Source organism: Dipodomys spectabilis, unplaced genomic scaffold (genome assembly GCF_019054845.1).
Source record: "Dipodomys spectabilis isolate Male_0828 unplaced genomic scaffold, ASM1905484v1 ptg000089l, whole genome shotgun sequence".
In the NCBI taxonomy this organism is placed as follows: Eukaryota; Metazoa; Chordata; class Mammalia; order Rodentia; family Heteromyidae; genus Dipodomys; species Dipodomys spectabilis.
Window position 1 is genome coordinate 1,545,750 of NW_024870766.1, and position 27,201 is coordinate 1,572,950.

General features: G+C 35.0%; 1 protein-coding gene across 6 annotated transcripts in view; it reads right to left on the reverse strand.

Annotated features, from left to right (window-relative positions):
- The window catches only part of Ppp1r9a (protein phosphatase 1 regulatory subunit 9A), a 259,763-nt gene that overhangs the window by 53,778 nt on the left and 178,784 nt on the right, over positions 1-27,201 (reverse strand). For 3 of the 6 annotated variants that reach the window (XM_042684754.1, XM_042684757.1, XM_042684753.1), the window contains 4 exons: positions 20,350-20,485; positions 16,027-16,089; positions 14,995-15,060; positions 5,037-5,192 (listed from right to left, as the gene is read on the reverse strand). In XM_042684754.1, coding sequence (XP_042540688.1) covers positions 5,037-5,192; positions 14,995-15,060; positions 16,027-16,089; positions 20,350-20,485 — 421 coding nt within the window. The remainder of the gene's footprint in view (positions 1-5,036; positions 5,193-14,994; positions 15,061-16,026; positions 16,090-20,349; positions 20,486-27,201) is intronic. The other 3 variants (XM_042684758.1, XM_042684756.1, XM_042684755.1) reach the window with 2 other exon arrangements.

Here is a 27,201-nt window from a genome sequence, read left to right on the forward strand (position 1 = left end):
AGAATCCAGTAGTTTATCATTTCTATGTCATAATTAATAAATGTCATCCTTGATATAGGAAGCTCACAGAAACTATACTCTTTATTTAAAGATGTTTCAACATTAAGAAATAAGGAAAAATTGAACATCTAAAAATTAGGAAATGATGCTATAAAAATAATAATGTTGGAAATTGATTAACCAAAAATATATTAGTTGCAAGTCTGCTATAAAAATATACATAATAAATATATTATAAAGTAATTTGAAAACTAACTTTGAAAAAAATGTAGCAAATTGCTGGGAGTGTTATCACACAGCTGTAATCCCAGTATTCATGAGGCTGAGAAAGGAGGATAGTAGCTTCATGGCCAGCATAGGCTAGCTAAGAATTTTGAGAGAACCGCCTGGACTATAGAATGAGATTTTGTTCAAACAATGAACAGATTTTTAATAATAATCTCTCTCAGAACCTGAGAACTCAGAATTCTCAAAACCTCAGAACTTCCATATGGTGCATTTAAATGGTATTGTTTGTTCTTAAATCTTAATGTTACAGAAATAAAAAATACTTTTAAAAATAATATAAAAGAAACAAAGCAGAAAACAAAATCCAAGCAATTAGACCTTGAATAAACATGTAGATGAGTTTAAATTGGCAAAATTCTCTTAAAGACTATATCCAAGACTATAAATAAAATAAAGTGCTACAATTAGGATTTGCTAAAATTGTGTATATATACATGCACATAGATACATATATACATACATGCATATTATCTTCAAGCTCTCATTTATCAACTAACAAAAATTCTTATTAGAAACTGCTAATGAAGCAGAACACAGCTGCTTCAGATGTCTGGAAAACCAAAGATCTAAATCAACCAGAGATGGAAACCAGCATCTTAATTAATTTTCAATCTTCTCCACATAAGTGTTCATCTGGAGGTAAATCAGGAATAGTCTATCTCATGCCCTGAAGCTGTGATCTCCTTGCCACTCATTTAATGATACCAATAATTAAGTTAGTATCAGCACAAAGATGTTAGGGAGTTAATACCAGGACAGCAACCATAATCTCACTATTGTTACAATAGTAGGACAAAAAAGAATAATAGGTAAGATGAAATAATCATTCTGTAAACGCTATAGTTACAAATATTTTAAGTAAATCTTCTAAGATTAAAAAAATCTAGTGAGAGGAAGATAGGTAGAGGACAATATGCTATAGTTATTATTAAAGGAAAAAATAGTTATTTATCTGCTTTATATATTGCTAAAAAAAAAGACCCTAAGACTGAACCAAAATAAGTCATGAGAATAAAAATGTTAGACACATCTAATGGCAAATATGTATAAAGATTGAAAAAAAAACAAGAGAGAGATGAAAAGTAAAAAACACGAATAACATGCCAAGCCAAAGTACTAATCCTAAAAGGATTAGAGTAAATACAAATAGATCAAACTCATCAATTAACTGACAAAGACTCCAGAGTATTTTGTGTAAAATTAAGAGTCAGGAATGGGTTTGTTGAAGGAAGCATGTTTGAACAAATGGATATGGAATGTATATAAATAAAAGGATAGAAAAAACAGATCACTGTAAGGGAAATACAAAGCAAAAGAAAGCTGATGTTGAACTTTTACCATAATAAAACCAAGTTTGGGGCAAAATGAATCATGACAGACAAGAAAGATGTTAAAATAAATCACTGAGAAGGGGAAATATGTGAATTAAAATCTAAACACAGAAGTTGTAGACACATGCTATATAAATCCTATTTATATATGAAAAACTCCATAACTACACAGAGACTATGTGTGCTTTGTTTATATACAAGGAACGGGAAAACAAAAGCTTATAAATTAAATTAGAAAAAGAGTTTCAAAGTTCTAAACAATAGTTACTATAAGGAATATCTTAGAGCAGTATGCAGTAAAGGCAGATCCTTATAACAAAGTACAACAGAGTTCGATATGTCTGGGAAATTTAAAACACCACAGAATAATTCTTGTGTTAAAAAGGAAATCACAAGAAAACTAATAAAGAAACATATGACAATGGCATTCTACAAGTAAAAAAGACACATAGGTAAAGTAATATTCAGAAAAATATAGAGTTTTACCACACTTATCTGAATGCAAGAATAAAAACTAAAGAAGTATAATTGATTGACAACAAAAAAGGCAGAAATGGAAATACTAATAGGGAGCAATATACTCTTTTTTAAATAAAAAAAGAAACAATAAGAATATCAAAGCTAGCATAACAGATAAAGTCCTTGAGAAAGAAAAAAAAAGTGAAAATATTCTAGTAAAGAACACAAAGCATATAAAAGAATAATATTTAGTGATATGAAAACTACAACATTTTAAAAAGTTTTATAAAAATAAATATAAAGTCAAACACATAATGCCAAAATTATAAGCCCCAAATTTGAGAACTTTAAAACATAATAGCTATTATAAAATATTTAAAAATTTCCCTGCAATAATGAACAGATGATTTATAAATGAAAAATAAAAAACTGTAGTGAATAGGCAATATGTTTCTTCTATAAGTCTTTTCTGAAATAAGAAAATGTTTCTAATTTATAGTGTTGCTAATGTAATCTTTGTTTCAGCTTTTGATAAATTCATTTAGTATGTAACTAGCAGAGGGTATTATGAAATTATTCAGAAGGTCAGGAAAAAATGCTTGGGTTAAATATATATATTCTGTAAACTTGGATTAAGCGATTCAATGTGAAAAAAAGAAATGTCAATTAATTTACTTGCTTAACCTACTTACAATAAAGGACAAAGGGATTTTAAAGGGTATTAAGAAAATGATTCAATTGTTCCCTTTAATAAGATGTAAGTAATGGAATTATTAAAAAGATGTGATTTGCTCCACCAGTGCTAATGTTTTTCTAACACAGCTACACTGAAGAAAGATAAGTTAGAAAGGTAGAAAGGTCTGAAATTGTTCAAGTTGTAGAGGCAAAGATTCTGTGGCGAATAACTTGTTCCACCAATCGGAGGGAAATGGGCGAATGAACATTAAAGTTCCAATCAACCTGTCAACAATATGTTTGTGAAAACTGAATTAGGTTCCTATCTTCATTGTACAATTAATTCCTAGTCCACACTTGATATCACTCATTCACTGTTTAGTCTGCCAAGAACTATGCCAAGACCAAGATACAATCATGAGCAGAAACAGGACTCTATGTTAGTCTATGTGCTTTTCCCAGTAGTATTTCAGTTAAAGTAGCTAATATAAAACTGTGAAGACTACAATACAACAGAATCCATCCACACAACAATTCTGTGTAAAGTGCCTCTTGTGGTATTCGACATGTCTGTGACCACACAAACAGTGTTGTGACAGTGCACAGACACAAATGCTACAAGAACGTGCCATGTGGTCACCACCAAAAGCAATCTCCTGAAGAAATTAAGATATCTGTAATATATTAATGTTATATGTTAAACATAAAACAAAAAGAATTATAAGTGATGTGCTATGTGTTTGTTCTTAAAGTGAAGGTAGATCTTCAATTCTTTAAAACCAAAGTTACATTAAAAAAAAACAACGTAAGTGTGATTAATCCGGCTAAAAATAAATCAGCCATGTCCTTTAGAATGGGTTAGGTCATCAAAATGTTTCCGTAGAATGGTAGATAGCAAATCATATAGCATTTGCAGTCCAAACGTTTTGCTGTTGTGGCATAAAATAAGTCACAAATGAATAAAAAGATAGGCCTGACTGTGTTTGAATAAATTTTATTCATACACTTTTTTAAAAGACAGTAAATCAGATTTTTTCCAATGTTGCATAACTTGCCAACATCTAGTCTGGTCGAGATCACACAGTCATCCACACAATGATGCAAATCTAAAAGAGTATTGATGGAACATGGTAGAAAATGAAGGATACAAGCATCCACATATCACTGCTACCTTTTTGTCAAATCCTATAAAAAGAATGTGCACACTCCTTCTAGGTCTATCATCCGCTAGATACAAGGGTCATAATGATCTGACAACATGTAAGAGCTATATCATAGGCCCTTACTAGCACACTACTTTTATCTCACCATCTTTAGTATTTATCCAAGACATTTAAAGCATATTTCTGACCTTTTACATAACCTGCATTCTTTGACTGAATCAGCTGCAGGTAAAACACCTTTTCCTCCCATCCAGCCCCTTCCCACAGAATGGTGTCTCTTTTCTGCACTGTTCTGTGATGCAAGAGCATTTGATTGGGGACTGACCCATCATGGTTGCTATTTTACATATGAGGTTGCTAAGAGTTAATATGGAAGACAAGTTTACATGTGTAACGGTATTTGTTCACTCAGGATCTACTTCTTTGACAGTCCCTTACCTCTGGAGGCTGATCTCCTCAAACTTTAAGACTAAATCACTTAGCATTTCTGATTGAGTTTAACTAGAACTCACTAGTGTTGAGAATGTGGGGCCAGTCTACATCATCTTTGCCAAGGGATTCAGTATTTAGCACTGGCTGCAACTTACAATGCTGCAGCCTTCTTTCACAAAGGGAATCTCCTTCTCTCTCTTTACCTATTAAGGTAAAAGAGGGCGTAGCTCTTGTTGCTGCCAAGTCCCTGTGATTTTCACTATCCCCTTGTTAGTTTTATTAACTCTGTTCAAAATCTGTTCACTGATCTGTTCAACTGAACCCTTAAGGTATACCATCTGATTTTTATTAGGAAAAAAATAGAAAAAATCACTGCCTTAGAGAAAAGCTCACCAAGTACTAAAATTTGTGCAAACTGAAAATAATGTAACTTGAACTTATCATGAAATTGCACACAAGTTGTATTATGGTCTGGCTATGTTGTAAACTGCTACTATGCAACAAGCATTTAAATTAGCGACGGTACAATTAAATTGACTTTAATTTTACTTTGAAATAATGTTATCTCAATAATGTTTTTAAATAGCTTCATTAAACAACATATTCTTGACATATTATGCAAAAAATCCCACATACTGAAAATGAAACGGAAAGGGGTAGATGTGTACTTTGTGGATCAGTGGCTTACCTCTTTGAACTTGTGACTGAGCTTGCTTGTGTCCAGGTCGGATGGGGAAAACATGTCCTCATTCTCAGGCAGCTCAAACACTTCAATAGCCATGTCACCACCAGGAAGAACAGGCCCTACCTCATCTTCTTCTTCATCCGTTGCATATTCTCCTGTCTGAAAGGAAGGGGACTTCAGAATCCAGCTGTCCAGTTGGAGGTGGGTTATTTGGAAAACTTTATAAGATAGGAATAAAGCAGGTTGCCAAATGGTAAAAGTCAGCTTTTTTAACCCAGCATGCCTCATGCAGCCAATGTTATAAACAAATGTTAGTTTATACAGCCAAAGGAACAAGTCTGCCATACAAATGTGCATTTCTAAGAATCAGGAGCATTGAGAGTTGGTTTTTCAATCTGAGTATCTTGTGATTTTACTAAATAAAATTCTGATGCTAAGGGAAATACATCATTTCTTTAAATTCCCCCTTGTTGTATAAGTAAGTCACCTAACACTGGAAGCAAGCAGAGAGGAAAGAGATTTGGGCCTGACATGGATGGAAGGGACCTTAACCAAGCCTTACTTTGATTCTACTCATCTTAGAGTTCAATCCATTCTATTTTGTTTATTAACTACTGTGAAGGTGAACTAGTGATAACTTGGAAGTTTCTAACCCTCAAACTGCATATGATCATATGCTGACTCCATAGGACTTTTATAAGTCTGAGTATTTTGTCAAAGTGAAAAAAAATATTTTATATCAAATTCTAGAGTCCTAGGTTATTTTGAAAAAAGAAACAAAAACACTAATATCTGCCAATAGAAGTATACTGTGTCATAAGAATTCGCCAAAGTTGGTCATGATTGACCCTTTTAAATAGGTCATACACTTTCATTCTTTTCTTTTCTTTCTTTCTTTCTTTTCTTCTTTTTTTTTTTTTTTGGTGGTTGTGGGGCTTGAACTCTGGGCCTGGGCACTGTCCCTCAGCTCTTCAACTCAAGGCAATCACTCTACCGCTTGAGCCACAGTGCCACTTCTGGTTTTCTAGTGGTTTGTTGGAGATAAGACTCTCACCGACTTTCCTGCCCGGGCTGGCTTTGAACCACAATCCTCAGATCTCAGCCTCCTGAGTAGCTAGGATTACAGGCATGAGCTACCAGCGCCTGGCTCATACACTTTCTAATACAACAAATCTTCCCTAATGCTACATAGTTCTGCTGTTTGCCTCACTACTTTGTAACACCTGCTGGCCCCTGTAGGTAGAGTTCATGACCTCTGTAATAAATGTGCCTCTTTGCCACTAACTTCCTTAACATTATTGGAAAGTAGTGGTTCTTCTGGCAGCATCAGGCTATGAGACTGTAATTCAAACTAATTGTCTGCCATGTTTGCCGTAGATAATTTCAAGATAAATCACTGATTCACACAGTTAAAAAGACAAAGTACCTCTAATCCATCTTCATTCCATCAGAGAGTTCTTTTCACACATGAAATACAGATAGAAATTCATATTGCCTGCAGAAAACTTCCATTAACAGTGTACCAAATGGGCTATTCCTTTGATTAAGAAGGCCCAGCATCCTGACTGTTGCTTTTCCTTTTTCTTTTCATGTTCAATATTTTTCCTGAATATGAAAGGTATTTGGTCATTAACCTTGATGTGCTAATTCCTAGTGTCTGAAATACCATTATTCCATTGCCATGTGTTAATTCCTAGTGTCTGAAATACCATTATTCCATTGCCATGTGTTAATTCCTAGTGTCTGAAATACCATTATTCCATTGCCTTTGGACTTTCTTTCTCAAATGATGGCAGGCTCCTCAATAGTCTGATTCTTGGCAGTTGTCCCTGTGGCTGTATTCTGACTTCTTTCCAAGTGCCCCATGTTTAATTTGTGGTGTTTAGAAGGAGACACATTCTGAATGTCATTGGCCACATAGTAAACAAATAGCCCCAGCATCCTAGATGCTGCTTCTCAAAGATGCAATTAACACAAAGATCTTGACTTTGGTGATACTTTTTGACAGAAGTATGTTCAGGATATTCAGGGACAATGGTGTTTGTTTTTTTGCTTTTTAGTCAGTTGTGAGGCCTGAACTCTGGGCCTGGGCACTGTCCCTCAGCTCTTCAACTCAAGGCTAGTGCTCTACCACTTGAGCCATGGCACCACTTTTGGCTTTTTCTCCTTATGTGGTGCTGAGGAATCAAACCCAAGGCCTCATGCATGTAAGGCAAGGACTCTACCACTGAGCCACCTTCCCAGCCCAACAATGGTGTTTTATAACTGGCTACATGGTAGTTAAAATTCCCTTTTGTTCACGCAAATAAAATCAAGATGTTTGACTAAAAGGAAAAAAAAGATCATCCATCTTCAATCTATATAGATCCCTAGTACCTGGGAATCTAGGACTCTTCCATAAATACTATTCCAATACTATTTGGCACATGTCTGTATGTGTCTGTGAGGCTGTACTCGATTTTTCTCTGCATACTCCATAACTGGGGATAGTTGGTTTCAGGTAACTTGTGTTTGTTAGTACAAAAGAGCCCACAAATCTTACAAGTGCTCTAATTTCAGATTTGGTGTGGCTTTCTTGGTAGTCCATTTCAAATATAAACATACACATAGATATTCAGAGAAAAGGAGGGGGAGAAAGAGATATAGAGGTACAGAGAGAGTTAACAGGCATTTTGTAAATACTACTGATCTAGTACTCATATAGTAAGAAGAATGTAGCAAGCCTTGTATGTAAATAATCTCAAGAGATGCTAAAAGTTTGTATGCGAAGGTACAAATGTATGAACTTGTCTTTAAGCCTATAATCACAAGTACTAGTAAAGCAAACCTTTGTTTTTGAAGGTTAATGGCATTACATAAAATTCAGTTCTATATAATCAATTTGATGACTAGCATAAATGACTCAAAAAAATCTTAAGCTAAATATAAAGTCTGACTAAGTCATAACAATATGGCACATTCTAAACATGAATTAAAATGAATAATCTGATTTTTTGCTGGTTTGAAAATACTTATTCACTGTGGGTGCTAATTATATGTACAGCAGTACTAGGCTTTGAACTTGGGGCTGTGGTTTTGCTAGGCAGGTGCTCTACCTACTTGAAACATACCCCAACCTTTTTATGTTCTGGTTGTTTGTCAGATAGGCCCTCACTTTCTGCCATATCAGGGATTGTTCATGCAAACCATCATGCTCAGCTTTTTCTGGTGAGATGAAGACTTGTAAACCATTTTCCCAGGCTGAACTACAAATGCAATCCTCCTTATCTCTGCTTCCAGAGTAGCTGGGATTATAGGCAAGGATACGGAACCCAGTGAAAAGGCAACTTTTTATTAGTGGGAACCTAATAGTAATAATATGTAGACATACTAGAATCTGGAATACTTCTGAGAACTGTAGTTATAAATCCCAGTTTTACAGAAGGAACAGGATTTGTATGTTATGTCATAGAAGTGGTGAAGTGGTGATTGGAATAAGTATCTTGATTTTTGGTCACTTAGATCTGGGCTCAAATCCTAGCTTTGAAACTTTAGGGAAGTTAACTACTAGATTTAAGCTTTGCTTTCTTATCTATGAAGTGAAAAAAACTATAAAAAGAGCCCCTTATCATAGTAAAGTTTTCATGAGATTAAACTAGACAGTATCTGGGATGTGTTTTAACACAAAGCCTGTCATATGGAAGATGTTCCAAATTGCTGCTGCTGCTGCTGCTGCTGTTGGTCATCAGATTATTTGCTGAGACTTGGTCTCACAAGTTCAATTCCTTAGACAACCTCCATGAATGAATCTTTTGTAAGGAAATTGCTCCTCCTGAAATAAAATCTTTCATTTTGCTAAACCTGTCCCTCTCGTTACACATGTGCAGTAGCCACTTGCTTCTAACAAACAAGGAATCTTCCAGACCTTTGTATTCCTCACACACCGGCCCCGACCTGCTGCAGTAGTCCAAGAGGAGTATCTACCACATCAGAATACCTAAGACATCTGCTGCCCTAAATACTTTACTAGCCCACTCCCTTCTGTTCCCTCTGTGTGGGTCACATCACCCATTCCATTTTGGTACTTCTTTGTGTGTCTTGTTTTATGAACATCTTTCATCTGGAAACTCTATTTATCCATACAGTTTAGAGTGGGTAGGCCAGTGTTTGGCACAGAAGCCACCAAAAATGTTGCTGAATGAAGTGAGCTATAGCCACATCAGCACTGCACAGTAGAGCCTGACTTTTCTGTTCATCTCAGCTTTCCAGTATGAAATGTAGCAAAACCCAGCTGCAGATGGGGTCTGAATGACCCTTTAGGGGCTTTTTACTTGTTGTTAGGTTCAACCATTCATTAACAGTCTTTTTTTTTTTTGCTGTAGCAATGTTTGCTGTGGTAAAATCAGAGAAGCTAAACAGTGCTTATCATAAAAATAGCCTTAATTATGCAGTTTTGTGGCATTTTGTCTGAATCTGGTTATATATATATATTTTCAAAATCAGTTCGGAGAGAGAAAAGAAGAAAGCTGCTTTTTTTCTGGAGGAAAAGGCTTTAAATGAAGACACTGATGTTTAAAACATACCAATCTTCACCAAGTATTGATATGGCTTGTAGCAGCAAAAGCATCCTCTTTCCAGCAAAGGAATCTCCCTATTTTTGACCAGTGATTTCTGTATGCTCTAAGTTTTGTAATGTTGGGTCATTTCATCCCCTTGAATATGCTCAGCTATAAAACACTTTTTTCATAGGGTTGTCATAAATTGCAAGGTTTAAGCACAATGCATAGATTATGCTAAATGACTGTGTGATTTTCTGACTACAATTATACACACTACCCCTTGTTTCTCCAAGGCAACAATAAAGTATTACAACAATCAAGAACATAGCTTTGGGGCTGCAAAGACTAAGTTCCCAGAAAGGAAAGATTTATCTTTTGTGGTCTCTTGCATCAAATAGCAAAAGTTATCCTTCTTTTAGAGTTAACTAGTGAAATTATGTATTTGTCAGTTAAATCTTTCCATCTACACGAACTCATGCTTTCTTGTGAGACAGTTCATGAGCTAGTTTTCAATACTCTTTCTTTTAGAAAGTATACTTCAAGAGCAGGGGCACTATTTCCTTTGATGGTGAATAGATGCTAAAATGATCCCCATCAATCCCTGCTTCCTGGGTATTTATGGTATTTATAGTACCTTTCTCTAGAGTGTAGCATGGATCTATCAACTCACTTTTAACAACCAGAATATAATAAGAATAAAAGGAGTAATAGTGTTACTAACAACACTAGGATTTCGCTGCTGAGATTAGCTTACACAATGTCACTTACATTTCTTTTGTCCTTTTGCTCTTTCTGTGCCATAACTATTGGGTCAGAAGCTGCCATGCTGTGAGTCTGAAGAGGCCTCACATTACAAGAAACTGGCTTCTGGCAATAGCCAGCATAGTCTGGCTGTGCAACAGTCACAGGAGAGGGAGGCTCTCCTGAGCCCTGCGGACAGCTGCAAGTGAGCTTGGAAGCTGACCTGCTCCCAGTTGAGCACTTAGATGACCACAACTTTGGCTGACACCTTTCCTTCCAGTCTTGAGAGAGATCTCGAGTCAGACGCATCCAGCTCAACTGACTCACAGACCTAGTAATGCATAAATATTTATTGTTTTATGTTGCTGTGGATTTTGGTCATGAGGAATACTCCAAGGTTATATGTTCATCATATCACTGAAAAAAATCATCTGAAACGAAAGTCATTTATGCCTTTGCTCTTCAGACGTTTATAGAAAAGATGCACAGAGAAATCATCTCAACAGTACTCATCCTCATATCTATATTATCTGTAGCTGTGGTAGATTTTCCTATGTCTATGACAAGCCCAATGTGAGCAATAATGAGTACCTTGAAAATAATTTAAATTCTTTACCAAATTTATATTTTGTTTCCACAGCAAAAGAGCAAGTTTCTTGTGGGCATCAAACTAATTTTCCGTGTCTTTTTAGTAAATGTTGCCTACCTTCAAAAAAGGTAAATGCTGCTGTCTTTAAGTTTCTGGTAAACATATTCTAAACAAGGAATGGAGCAATGAGCCCTAGTTTTCCCACTAAAGACCCTGAACTAACCAGTTAACACACCAAAGTGAACCTGTACAGTTCAAATATCACGCTACAATTTGAAACTGGCATCTTCCTTTGTTTCATTTTACAGGCCAAGGAAACAATGAAGCACTTATTCAGATGCCAGCAGAACTGTGGGAAGAAACTAAGAAATCTGTATGTTCCTGAATGTTTAATCTTCACAACAGGATAACTACAGCCACCAGAGAGGCACAAGTTATTATCATTGTAACAGTTCTATAATCATACAACTAATTCCACATTAGAAGATATAATGTATTTATATTGAAACAAATTCATAGAGCATAATAATGGTCGATCATCAACAAGAACCAGGAATTATGGTTACAGAAGTTAAAGCAGAACAAACAAAAGAAACCAACAATAATGTCATCAATGGCATTTTATGCATAATCTACAGATTGATGATAAATACAATCTCAATTTTACAATCTCTTTCCAGGGGGAATTATGATCTTTACCTCACATGATTATCTGGTGCTTTGCAGTAGCAATTCCTTCTTGCAAAGGGTTTGTGAAACCCAGAACTCAACCCTTACATCAGTGTGCTGGCATTTTTAAACAAGATAATTGTCGTGCTATCTTCCCACTAACTCCCATAGCCCCAGGTCCTCCATGAGCCCCAAACCCCTTATGAGTCAGTAGGTCTGAGGCTACGTGGGGAAAAATATCTCTATTTTTGAAGAAATATCATGAGATTCTCACATGGAGGTGAGTTTTAACCTACTTTGTGGTTCTCATAGAGCAGACACTTGTATTCACTTTACATTCCCATGACGATTAACTGTTTGATATGCACAGAGATTTTAAAATCTTTTAAAGCACTGAATTGACTTGACACAAATGCTTCCTAAATAAATGTTAAAACATTTATATATATAAAGAATAACCACTACCAATGGACCAGCAACTTAATTGAAGAAGAGGAATGGTACCGACCCATGCCTCCTAGACTCCATCTAAGCTGCTGACTCTTCTAAAGAAATTTTGCTGAATTCTATTATTGTTAGGGCTTTTGAATTTGTTTCATTTTTGTTTCACTTGTTTCAGTTTTATTTTTTTGTTGCTAAACAATGTGTTCTTATATTGATAAATTTTCTACAAATGGAATCCCATTGTGCTCATTCTTCTGTGCCTTTTAACTTTTAGCAGTGCATTCAGATTTGTAGGTTCTGAGACAACTTCCATGCACTCTTGCACTGTGTGAAAGTACACAACAAATTCAATAGATCTGGCCTGCTCTTATTAGTAAAGATGTCATCTGTGTTCCTTGTGTTTTCTTGTTATAGAAGTATATCCTGCATGAGTGTGATTATTCATAAATATAAGGGTTTTACTAAAATGTTTGGCAGCTTGTTGAATCCAGTTGACTGGATAGTGTCAGTTTTCCAAAGTGGTTGGGTCAACAATAAGAGTTCCTCTTTCTCTATGTCCTTCTGGAACTTAAACTATCTGATTTAAATCAATTTAGTAGGTTTGAAATGGCATCTCATTTTGTTTTAAAATTTCCACTTACTGGATGATTGTTAATGCGGTTAGGAGTCACCTGTCACTGGAGTTCTTCTGTGAATGGATTGTGCAAGCCAGTAGTCCTAGTGGAATCTTTTCCTATTGGCTTACTTATTTTCCAAACATTTTCATTTATTTTGTGTTCCATCCTTTTCATTTTCTTAAAGGTATTTTTCTTCATGTATGGAAGTTTTTTATTTTAACAACAATTTTCTCAATCTTTTCTTCTGTAGTTTTGTTTTAAGAAACTATTTTTTTCACACTGGGATCATCAAAAATACTGCTCTACACTCGCTTCTGAAATTCATAGCTTTGTTTTCCTATTTGAAAACAAATTTCCTTGGAATAGAATTTTGTGCTTTAGTAATATTTTTCTCATGATTATTTTTGCATCACTTTCTGTATAATTTTTTGTCATCATTATTCGTTTTAGTACCATAGTGATAGCTAAGTACATACTCTAAAGGTTTTATCTGCATTTCTTATTTTTAGGTCAAGTTGCACATTAGTGGAAATTTTATTCCAGCTTGGTATAATTGCTAATAAAATAGTTTTTAGCTGACCATTCCTCCATTTCTTCTTTCTCAACATTTCAGTTTCCTTTCTTGCTTTGTTTCAACTTATCCCCATTCTCTTCCTTCCTCATTTTCTTCCACTGTTTCGTTAATCATGGCACTTAATTTACATGTGAGTTTTGCACTATGAAACTGTAACTCACATTTCTTGAAATTTGAACATTTAGGCTTTGACAAAGGTAACATTTAGGCTTTGACAAAGGTAAATACCCACAAGGAAGGATATAGTCTTTTTCTCCTGAAACCTAGCATACATTCAGGCTGTAGTGCTAATGATTTCTCAGAGACAATGTTTTCTTCCTTTCCATAAATCACTAAGATAGGTCATTGGTAATTTTCTATGTATTCCTTGGGTTGGTGAACATATTTCCCTATGCAGATTTCATTTCAGTTGTATGATTGAAGTTCTGCAATTAAGACATCCCATTTTGGATGCATATATAATAAAATGCACTGATATTAGGTGTATGTAAGTGAACACTTTGGTCACTAGCCACAACCACATATAAGATATAAATCATTTCTGTTGTTCTAATTAGTTGTCTCATGGAAGTTGGTAGTCATTTTCATCCAGTCTGACACTAGAAGTTAGTTTTCCTAATTCTATAATGTCATTTGAATGTACTTCTCTATGTCTGGCTTCTTTTCTTCATCCCAATGTCATATGTATGTATTTATCATTAATTATTAAGGTGATGCTACTCTGCTTTTGCTTCTATTGAAGATTTCTATTTCCTTCAACTCTACCATTTTCCCTTCTTTATTCAATGTTATGTGGAATAAATCTCCATATACTAGGTACATTCTTATTGTACCTAGAGAGGAGCTTTTAAGCAGAGGAGAATGTCTACTTCCTTAGGACAGTGTATGTGCAGGTGTGTGTGTGTGTGTGTGTGTGTGTGTGTGTGTGTGTGTGTGTGCGCGCGCGTGCGTGTGTGTGTGTGTGTGGTATGTAGTATGTGTACTTTGCTTAGCTTAGATCAAGCTTGGATAAAATCTTCAGTTGAGTATTTTCTAAGAGCCCTATGTTTCAATGGCAATAATCACTATTACATATTCTTACAAGCTTGAGGATCCACAAATCACAAGATATAATTTAATGACTATAAAGATCTAACAAATTTGGAGCCTGTAAATGACTGTTAAAAAGATTTTATGTTTCTCTAATTCCTCAGGCTCTTATCAGAATCAACCCACTTACCTCTTAAACATATTTGACCTCCATTTCAAACTCCATTACCTTTTTTACTAAAATTGTTTTGTACTGAAAATGTAGTATTTTTTAGATATCGTGCAAATAAGTAGTGCTGTACTTTAAAAGTTAAAAGTATAAGCTTCATGCTTTGAAAAACTAGAGAACTTAGCATCAAAAGCTTCTTTATCTAAAAAAAACCCACTAGATTCAAAGACAATATAAATCCTTACATATACTGTAATGTGCAACCATTAGACAGCCTCAATATTAAATACCAGTTTTCCTCATGACATTAAATCATAAAATATTTAAAGTGTTAGTGATTAAAAGCATCCATGCTTAAATATTAGGAAGTGACAGCAAACTGCAGAACCTCTACAAAAAGACTTGTGATGTTCTAGAACTAACATGTTTTCCTTCAAGTCATTATTTTCAGATTATTATTCAGCACACCAACCCAAAGCTTTGGGAAAGCTTTTCAGAGCACAGGAAGTTAATAAGACACACAGAATATTTAATTTCACATGTGAAGCAAGAAGGTACAAATACACATTAGTTTCTACCCAAAACACAAACCTTAAGGGAATAGTTGTTATTATTATTGCAGTTGCCAGACACTCCTTGCAATTCAGCCACAGTGTTCTAAAATGGTTGACAAAAACAGTTAAAGAAGGTTCTTTTCACCTTGGAAGAGCAGCGTAAAGGCAAGGACAGGAAAAGTACTAGAGTCCTAATGCTAGTTGTAACACAATGTCAAATACCAGGAAGATGTCAGCTACCTGGGTGGAAGGGGCCTCTTTAGGATTTAAAGGTACAGCACAGTTGTCAAGATTGTCCATAACACCTAGGACCTCCTGCCTACACAGCACAAGCTGTTTCCAAACATCAAACAGCAAGTCAAATTTAATGTTCTCCATTGAATTGTACTTCACATAAAATCTACATTCGCGTGTTTTCATACTTATGCAAACTGTATAGCTTTCGCCTTTGATTGTTACATGTTGATATAAGCAATAAAAACCCCATATAGGCAGCTATTTTAACTTGTACCCAATTCTTTAAAAGATTCTAAGAATCAATACTGTTGTGATATTGTTATAATGATGATAATTTCCAGTAAGGAAAACAAATCACAAAAGATTAAATTGTTTTTGGTGAAGGGGCTTCAGTTTCTAGAGTGATGATTACAAGTGTATCATGAACAGCTGCTAAGAGAATTTGAAATGTCATCGACAATAAAAGACTTTACAACGTAATAAATACTCTTTTAAAAGGATCTTTAAGAAATCCAAATAATCGTATGATTTTAAATATCTATATAAAATTACCCTTATTCATTTCAAGGACCCTACTATTTTCTAATTCAAAAAAAAAAGAGGTGTAACACCAGTATGTATTGTATTTCCAATCTGGGTTCATACTACTTCAAACTGCATAACATGCTTTGATAAAAAGGTACCCATACAATACAAACAAGTTATGAAAAAAATATATACCACAATTGCATGTCTCACCACTAGAAGGTTAAACATTGGTAGGTATCGATTATGATGGGACAGGGGATTAAATGTTATTAAAATGAAAATCTAGTTGAAAATGTTACCATACCCCTGGAATTTGCTGGCCTAGGGCTGACTGTCTGAAGGGTTCACTGAACTCCTCCATGGTTACCTTTCAGGATGTTAAAAAAGAAAAGAAAAACAAATGAATAATAATTCCATGAAATCCAGACATGTAACCACTCATCACAGATATGATGAGATGTACATTAAAATGCTTCCAGTGATTCAGATTTCCATCTTCTTCAGCTTTTAGGCACAATCATCTTTACTTTTTTTAAAAAAAAAATTAACATGTTTAACAGAGAGTGAACAGAAATAGGAATGCAAATTAAAATGGAATTGGCTGTTTGCTTATTTTAAACTCTTCTAGTTTAAATATTTGGAGAAAAAATAGAAAAGGCATAAATTTAAATGTTTGAGGATTATCTATACATTTCAAATTCTATTAGAGCATGACTTACAATTTGAAATATGCCAGTATAAGTGAAAGATTCTAAGTCGTTACTCCTTAACTTTATTTCTTCTATTCATTCCTTTTCAGAGTACCATTGTACTTTTACAGTTTCAGAACACATTTCTCACACTATGGTGCTTTCTGCCATAACCCGTTCATGCACGTAGCTCCCTTGTGTTAATGTGTCAAGTTCCAAGTTACAGTCAACCTTGGATGGTTTGATCAAAACCAGAAGCTCTCTGTTCTTCTGCAGACAACGCTGATCTGAGGGCTGGCTCTGAAAATTAGTTGGATGAACTTAGTTCCTCTGTATTTAATTAGAGATTTTCCTGGCTATCTTTAGGGAATGTCTCAGGGGATATTAGCATATAAAAGATTTGGAATTTGAAATCCCAAGATGATTTTATAAATTGTAAGAAAAGTAAAAAGCCAGGTGACTGATTACACACTTTCCCGGCCTGTTCTAATAAAGATATGTAAATCAACAAATTGCTTCATTGCTTATTGAATTAAATCTGGTTTTCAAGGATCATTTAGCCATTGGAGATCCAATTCTGGTTCTTCTCATTTACATTTCTTCTTGAATATTTTCCTTTTCATTAACAGAAAAAAAGAGAACAAATAGAAAATACAGAGATAACACTCAAATCAATTTTGTAATATTTGATATTCTTAGTTTAAAATTTTGAAACAAGTGATAACATGGGAGGTTTTAACAATGGAGTGAATTTTCATGATTTGTTCAGCTTTCATCTCTCCTATTGACAGAAAAGTAACAGCTGTTTTTACCTGTGCATGTTTTAAGAAGGCATTGTAAAACACACACAAAAAGGAGAACACAGAAGCCACAGAGGAAGATGAGAGGGCAACCTCAAAGGAGTAGACTTGAACCTTCACACTAAAGGGAGGATTACTTGGAGTAACACAGGAGGCATCTGATTGCTATTTCTGCAACTTGTGGAACAAAGTGAAAATTCAGCTGAAAGCAAAACTCAAGTTTTTGCAAAACATTTCAGCATTCAATTACTCTTAAATTCTAATGAAGATGATACTAATGGATTGCTGCCTTGACGAATTCTCCAAGTGTCCAATTTCCCTCTTATTAAGGAAAAAAAAACAAAGATTCAGAGAACCTAAGTAGTACACTCCCACAACTCAAAATAGGAACTCTGCTAACATCTTTTGTTACCTTTTTCTGTGCATGCCTTAGTACAGAAAAACCCACCCAAGACTCCCCTTTCCCCTCAAAAAAGGACTCCCCTCATTGCATGGCCCAGACTTTGGTGCCAGGAAAACTATTTTAATCCCAACTTGGTGAACTACTCTTTCATCACTAGGGAAAAAAACCTTTTGCCTTTCTAGGGGCAAATATCTCTTGTGATTCTTTTAAAGATTAAATGAGACTAGGCGCCAGGGGTTCATGTCGGTAATCCTAGCTACACTAGGGGAAGATCAGGATGATGATAGTGATTCCAAACTAGCCTGGACAAAAAAAATAAAAAAAGTTTGCAAGACCTCATCTCAAGATAAAAAGCTGGCTGGTGTAGTTACTATGGGAAGTATGAATAGGAGGAGGTCCAAGCCAGCAAGTAAGACCCTATCTAAAAACTATCCAGAACAAATAGGGTCAGGCGTATGGCTCAAATGGTGGAACACCTGCTAAACCAGCATGGAGCTCTGAATTCAAACTGCAGTATAATATCACCAGTATGTCAAAAAAATAAAGTAAAACAAAACAAATATGGAGACCATGTAGAAAGAGATCCTTGCCAACTATCTGATAAAACTATCTAATTGCTCCCCTTACTGCTAAAATTACCTTCTCAGATGACCATCAGCTCCACTGGCTTTCCAAACAGGCTAACAAACAAAACCCTAGCAATCTTCTACTTAGTATAGGTTCCTGTATAAAGGTTGAGCAAAATTATTTTTGTGTTACTTTAAATTATTACATTTTATAAAAATCATTCACACACATCCAACTTCTAGCACATGTCCATAAAGTGAGTAACACAATACACACACACACACACACACACACACACACACACACACACACACACACACACACACACACACACAAGCTTTAGCTGCTTGACTGAAAACTCAGGGAGATAAATGAGATCAATGATCAATTCCTCAAAATAACTGGAGGAATCACATGATAAATGATCTACAATGTTCCTCAGAAAAGTGTGAAAAACACACAACAGTTATCTTCTCTCCTTATTTAAATCTAATGTCTTTTTTCTTCTTTTTAGAAACAGTCTCAGGAGGACCTTGAACTCGCAATCCTCCTGTCTCAGCCTCCTGAACATTGGGATTATAGAGGGGCACTACCACACCAAGCTCTAGGCCTGATGTGTTATTTCACGCTAATGGAATATGAGAAGCTAGAAAAAATTTGGAGGCTCAGTCCAATCCTGTATAGACTCAAGGCCACTCAGGTGCTTGCCCTAGCTTGGCCTCCTCCCTTCCAACCACTTGAGGTCACTCTACTCCCCTGAATCTACATCCAAAATCTTTGCAGAAGAATGAGAAGCAAAGAGCAGTTTGCCAAGAATGATTCTAGAATTCTACAGTAGGCTCGCAGACCGAGTAAATCAATGCCTCTAATAAAACACCAAACACTGTAGCAGAAGATTGAAAGCTAAGTTTACAAGGTCAAATAGGTTAGTTTCAAAACCCAAAGTAGTAATTTCATATCTCAGTAAAATTAGAAAATACTCATCATTTCAAATGGACTTTTCAGATGAAGGACTAAATGAAGGAAATAGAATGCTAAGATTAATTGACTCACATGAAGATTTTCTAATAAATTACTCTTTGAACAAAAGTTAGTTGGCATACCGCTGCTAATTTTTGACTATAATGAATGAAGAATATACACATTTGGGTTAAAACATATATATCACAACAATATTTGAATGGCTATTACTTAATTTTTTCTATATACTTGTTAGCTGCCAACAAAAGTGTTTTTTTTTTCCTGGAAAAATAATATATTCAGACGAGCAGAAGTTAAACATGTAAAATTTCACTATGCTTTTATCAATTGAGATAAAAATGAATATTTATCTGAATATTCATTTATGAATATGGACTACTACAACTAAATTGTTGATGGATCTAGTAAATATGGAACATATGCATGTTTGAATGTGCTTATAATAAAGCATGTTGTCCTATTGTATCAATGTACATTTGGCATGACATTAGAAATAGGCCAGCATCTGTGTTACATTACAGCACACAAGAGTTCCAGAGAAACGTTTTCACTTGGGGGTTAGCTTCTACTCATTTACTTGATCTTCTACAGAGAACAGGATGTAAAATTATTCCAATATGTATCTACCCCATGAAACATTTGCTAGTGAAAGAGGTTTGTTCTGTGTTTTGTTAGCACAAATCATAGTGAGCAGGTCTAAAGAACTTTCTTTTCCTCTGGGGGGTGGGGCTGCCTCTGGAAACACTCAGCCATCTTTAGTACTTTTCTGTGTATGTTTATATATGTATGGGTATGTTTTTCCACTTAAAAATGTTTACTGATTCCTTTGAAAGAGTATCATAGGCTATTTTGTACATTTGGAATAGATTGAAGAAAACGTAAAACAGAGAGACCATCTAACTCCAGCAATAAAGATATCTACTCTTCACATTTTTGGTGTTTCTACTTTCTTGTTTCTATGAATTTCTTTATAATAGTATGGGTAAAGTCAGAATACTATAAATAGGATCTATGACTTGATGCATACATATCTGATACAAGCGGCATTTCCTTTCTGTGAGAATGAATTTTAGCACGATATAGACATATCTTCCCTATGAAACTGCAAAGAACCTACTACATTGTTGCAGTCACACTAGAGTCAAAACGGTGAGAATGAATGAAGAACAAGTTTGCCGTCTTCCTACCTCATCATCATCAGCATCATATTGGGCATAGTGCTGCTCAAGCAGCTCTCTCTGGCGCCTCTCTTGTTCCAGCGTCTGGCTTATCAACTGGGCAACCTCGCTCACTTGTCCTGGTTTTTCCCGTCCAATGACAAATCTGTGGAAATAGTTAATGAAGACTAATATAGTAAGGACTCTCCAGCAAGAAGGATTGTTGAAAAAAGTGGCCAAGAACAAGATCTCAGCAATCTATCAAGACCCAAAAACATAGCATGGCTCTGGTATTTGAGTCCATGTCCCTATGGGAAAGGAAAGGTTAGCTGAGCAATGACATTACAGCCACAGATCACAAAGGACAAGCACAGGATCAAGGAAAAGACCATTAAAAAATGAACACTTTAGAAGAAGCCATCATGGATATAGTCCATTCAGTAGTAGTTTACACATTTGGATGTTTTGGGGGAAAAAAGTTAGCCAACATACAATTTTCTGTATTTAAATTGTAATAATTAAATTTCCAGAATTTAAAAATCATTTCCACAACAATGTCCATCCTAGTGAACATAAAAACTGCCTCAAAAACATTTTAAGGTAGAACATGATTAGCAGAGGTATAAAGTGATATGTTTTTCCCTAAATTACAAAAACTTTGGAATTATAACCACATAAGCAGAAAAAGCCAGAAGTGGTGCTGTGGCTCAAGTGGTAGAGTGCTAGCCTTGAGCTGAAGAGCTGAGGGACAGTGTCCATGCCCAGGGTTCAGGCCCACAACTGACCATAAAAAAAAAAAAAGGAAATAGAGATCGTATTTTTGTTTTGTTTTTAAAAAGAAAAACTAAAATAGTAAGTGTAAATTAATCAGTTCAATGGGAGAAAATATGAGCAGCTCAAGAAGTATCTGTGGATATTAATTCCTCAAAGAAAACAATCCTAAAAAATATTTATTGCATGTCATATCACTTTCAACACTGGGTATCCTCAAGACATTAATATTCATTTAATTTCTTCACATTAATATATGGTTCTATTTTTTAAAACACTAATAATATGTCTCTAGGATGTACTTATCTCTTATTTTATTATTTTGAAAGTTATGTAGTATAACCTTGTTTTTATAATTTACTGGTATTTTCTTTCATTTAAGTTTAATATTTAATACTTAATTTGTACTTATTTAATATTCATTTTAATATGTTGCTTACTTAATTTTAAGAGATGTAGATCACCATTTTTGCACAAATATAATGAAGCACTAAATGCTTATACTCAGATATTCACAGTTGTGTGTGTAGAAATACTCCCATGTAGTTTCAAACAAAACTTAGCTATGAAATTAAGCCTGGGTATTCATTCTCTTTTGAATTATTTTCATCTGGGAAACAAATATAAACAGAATTAATACTGTAAGTTTTCTTTCTTACAATATAATTTGTATATAAGATGCATTTATTTAAAATATTCAACTCAATATGTGTGCAAATATATAAGCCTGTAATAATTACATCAATTCAAATATAGAACACTTCTATGAACTTAAGTATCTCCTCATATTTCTTTCCAAGAAATCATCTTCACCCTGTCCTCATAGTTAACTTTTCTGGAGTTCCATATAAACAGAATCAAGATTGTCTAGGTTTTTTAGCTCCTAATAATGGCTTGCAGATTTGTCCTTATTGTTAGAAGTAGCAGGAATTTGTTCCTTTAGTGACTGAGTAGTATTTCATTGTATCAGGAGTATTACATTATGTCTATCTATTCTACTAATAAGTATAGGTGCCTTTTGCATATATATGCTATATATATAGTTATGAACAGTTAATAATGGATTAAGTAATATGGTAAATATACAATTAGTCTCTGAATTGCTTAAATTGTTTAAATTTTGAATTATTTTATATGCCAACAAGCATGGCATGAGATGAACTCTATATCTTCACTAACAGTATTGACTTTCAAAATATTAACAATTCTAGTGGGTATCTAGTAATGTCTCACAATAATTCATTTCTAGTGCTTTGTTGACTAGTGATATTAATTTTCTTGTACTTATTGAACACTCATATCACTTAATCAGTGAAATACCTTTAAAGCCCTAGCCTAACTCTAAAAAACATTTTTGTTACTGAGATGAAGTGGTTCTTTACATATTCTGTATACACACTGTTCTGAATAAATATGCATGCACTGCATTTCATGTGTATACACACACATGATATACTTAATCTGTAGTCTTTTTCCAGTTTACATCGTACCTCTTCAACTATTCAAAAAAGGTTTCAAGGAAGTCTTGTTTATCACTTCCTGAAAAAAGAAATTCATGCCTTTTGCTTTCTACTTATAAAATTACTACATGATTTAGGTTTTTTTTCTCTTTTCAAAATTTTATTAGGATTTAATTTTTTCTCTTATTTTTTTCTTAAAGTACTAACATTTTATTTTTATATCAGGTCTCTAACTTTAAATTAATTTCATGTATTATGTGGTTAGCATGAGGTTTATTTTTCCAAAATAAATCAACAGTTGTTTCAACACCAATTGTTAAAAGATTGTCCATTGCAATAACTGAATTACATGAATACATTTGTTGAATATCAGTTGACCACGTATGTGTTGACTGATTTCTGACTTCACTGGTGTGTTTATACTTTTGCTAACAACATAGTTTTTTGTTTGGGTTGTTTTGTTTTATTTACTTATTTTTGGCCCTGGGGCTTGAACTCAAGCCCTGGGTACTGTTCCTTAGCGTCTTCTGCTGAAGGCAAGCACCTACCACTTGAGGTACAACTCCACTTTGGGATTTTTCAGTAGCTTCATAGAGTTAAGAGTCTCACACACTTTCCTGCCCAGGCTGGCTTCAAACCCTGATCTTCAGATCTCATCCTCCTAAGTAGTTAGGATTACAAGCTTGAGCCACTGACACCTGAAAGTTTCTCATTTACTATATAGTAAGTCATATAAAAAGGTATGAGTTCTTTAACCTTAGGTGTCATTTCCTCTGCATTTCCACATAAATTTTATAGTAAGTTTGCCAATTCCCAAAAGCTCAATGAGCCTTGCTTGCAATTGCTTTGAATCTATAGATCATTTTGTGTTGTGTATGTGCTAGTCCTGGTGCTTGAACTCAGGGCTTGGGTTCTGTCTCTGAGCTTTTTCTGTTCAAGGATAGTGCACTACCACTTTAGCCACTTCCAGCTCCACTTCCAGCTTTCATTTTATTTTATTTTATTTTGTTAAGGTGATGTACAGAGGGGTTACAGTTATGTAAGGTAATGAGTACATTTCTTGTTACCCTTCCCCTCATTTCTCCCTCTTTTCCTTCCCTGTAATCCGCCGTCCCCTGCAAGACGCACAGATAATTTCCAACAAATGTTCTTGGTAGTATCGCTGTTGCATAGATTTTTCCCCCTCTGTCCTTTGTCTCACCATTTTGTTGTTCCCCTTCCCTTCCCTAGTTCAGATAAATGTATATACAATGCCCAGGGTACCAAAATCCAATGCAGTGACAAGAGGGAATAAACCAAGGAGGGGAAAACACAAAAGAAAAAAAGAAATCATTGTGTATATATATACCACATTTTCTTGATCCATTCATCTACTGAGGGGCATCTGGGTTGGTTCCATATCTTAGCTATGGTAAATAATGCTGCAATAAACATAGTTGTGCTGGTAGCTTTAGTATGGTTTTGTTTGTGATCATTCCAGTAAATACCCAAAATTGTGATTGCTGGGTCATAGGGGAGCTCTATGTGGAGTTTTTTGAGGAAACTCCATACTACTTTCCAAAGTGGTTGAACAAGTTTACACTCCCACCAATAATGACATTGCACCATTTGTTAGGAAATTGAAAGACTTGGAAAAAATTATATTAAGTGAAGTAAGCCAGGCCCATAGAAACATAGGTCCTATGGTTTCCCTTATTTGCAATAACTAGAATATGTCTGAGACAAGCAGAAAAGGTCAGATAAGTTGATGTTAGGCGAAATGAACCCCAAGATGAGGACTCAAACGTTTTTTCTTTCTTGCTATTGTTTCTAACATATTTATAAGGTGATTTTTTTTGTTGCTTTGTATGTCCCTCCTCCACGGTATAACCCCTGTTTTCACTGTATTTGATGTTGGTATAATTTGGGGAGGGGAAAGGAAAAAATAAATTGTTTAAATAGGTGGACCCATTGCAACAATGAAATATACAAGATGCTATATTGAAAAAACGAACTTTACAACTTTGGTGGGGAGGGGGAATGTTAGATGGTAGGGCAGGGATGGTAAGAGGAAACAAAGGAGGAAGCAACAACGCTTGATAAGAAAAAAAATCACTCAGTACATTGAGAACAACAACAACAAAGAAACATCTCTTGTGTCCATGTCTTGGAGTTCATTTCACTTATCATCTTATATGGTCATATGTACATAGATATTGAGCTGTTTTTCTTTTTTGTATGTTTTTTATTGTAAAAATACTGTACAGAGGGGTTACCGTTACATGAGCAAGGCACTGAGCACATTTCCTATCGAGCATTGTTGCTTCCTCCTTTGTTTTCCCTCCACCATGTTGCTTCCTCCTTTGTTTCCCCCCTACCATCCCTTCCCTCCCACCTCCACAACTACCCTCCCTTCCCCCCTTCCTCGCCACTGAAGTTGTAAAGTTTGTTTTCAACATAGTGTCTTGTACATCTCATTGCTACAATGGGTCAACCTGCATCCCTATTTAAGCATTTTGTTTTTTCCCTTCACCTCCCCAAATTAGAGAAGTGTATATATAAGATGCAGGGCACCTACATTAAATACAGTGAAAACGGGTTATACTGTGGGAGAGGAATATACAAAGCAACAAAAATCATATGGTACATTATAGATACGTTAGAAACAATATCAAGAAAGAAAAGATATTTGTATCCCTATCTCGGGGTTCATTTTGCTTATGTGGTCATATGTACATAGCTTTCGACCTTTTCTGTTTGTCTTAGACATGTTTCTTTGGGCCTGGCTTACTTAACTTAATATAATTCTTTCCAAGTCTTTCCATTTCCTAACAAATGGGGCAATGTCATTCTTTCTGATGGAGGCATAGAATTCTATTGTATATATTTTTTCATAGTTAATTGGAGGTAAGAATCTCAAGGACTTCCCTGTCAGGGCTGGCTTTGAACCAGGATCCTAAGATCACAGCCTCCTAAGTAGTTAGAATGAACCGGGTGAACCACTAACCATTAAGCTATGGATAATTTTTAAGAGAAGTGACAGCTAGACAATATTAACTCATCTGATCCAAGAATACAGTATATCTGTCTTTATTTGGATTTTTGTGTTCTCAGAACATTACATTGTAATGTCCAGTATACTAGAGGAACAGCTTATTCGTTATGCTTAAGTATTTCATCTTTTCTGGAGTGGATGTAACTTGTTTTAATTTTTAAATTTCAGCTTCTAGTGATTTGTTGCTAGAATACTAAAACTCAGCTTTGAATACCAGCCTTATTTTCTGCAACCTTGCTAAACTCACTCTCTAGTCTTTTTTTTTTTTTTGTCAGTTGTGTGACTTAAACTCTGGGCCTGGGCGCTGTCCCTCAGTTCTTCAGCTCAAGGCTAGTACTCTACCACTTGAGCCACAGTGTCACTTTTGCTTTTCTGGTAGTTTATTGGAGATAAGAGTTTCACAGAGTTTCCTGCCCTGGCTGGCTTTGAACTGCAATCCTCAGATCTCAGCGCCTGACTTCACTCTCTAGTCTTATAGAAAATTTGTTTACTTATTTATTTAGTAGCTCTTTAGGATTTTATGGTCACATCTATGATGAAGGAAGACAATTCTGTTTCTCTATTTGGCATCTATTATTTATTTGTTTCTTTGTCTATTGATTGACTTACTGTGCTGTCTTAAGACATCCAAAATATGTTCAAAAGAATGTGTATGAAGAGACATCCTTGCAATCGCTACCATTCTAAAATATGAGCCTTGGATTGTCTAAAGATACATAGAAAGATTTCATCTAGAGATACTACTGTTTCTGTAATTGAACTACAAAGTCCCTTTCCCCTTCCCCTTTTTTTGTTTCCCTCTTCACATTCCTATAGTAAGAAAGTTTATTAGGAAAGAAATACACTTCTGATAGACTGAAATCAGATAGTTTCTACCATGAGAATAACCTACACATTGCATAAGATCCTCACAAATGATCCCTCTTTCTCAAGTCAGAATTATTTGTGATACCAAAATGAAATGAACTGCATTAATAACAAACTTTTAGATGAAGCAAGCACTCCTTTACATGTCATAACTAATTAGCAGTTTATCTGGGTACTGGTGGCTCACACCTGTAATCCTAGCTAGCCAGAGACTGAGATCTGAAGATCTGGTGGAAGGCAGCCAGGATAGGAATGTCCATGAGACTCATCAAAAAACTGGAAGTAGAGCTGCAGCTCAAGTGGTTGAATGCTAGCCTTGAGAAGAGGGGAAAAAAAGCACCGAGGCAGCACAAAGTTCAAGCCCCAGAACTAGTAGACACACACATACACACACAAATAGAATTTTAAATCCTGAAGATATGGTCAAAATCCTAGCTTGGGTTTCTGAGTCTGTCTACATCATTTAGCATTCTGCACTATTGGCCTAATATTGGTTTATATTAAAAATAGCTTTATAGTCTGATAAAAAGAAAATGATTACAATTTAATATAGCACAGACAACAGAACTCATTAATAGTTTCACTTTTTAAAGTGTTATTTTGAAGTATACCTTTCTCTTTTCTCTAGCAGCTATTTTGAAGTGGTATAGCACCCATTATATTTTTCTTTAAAGTCTTATAATCTAGTATAAATTATGGTACAGATAAGTATGAACTAAAGGGAAACTATGGCAGTTGAAACCAACTACT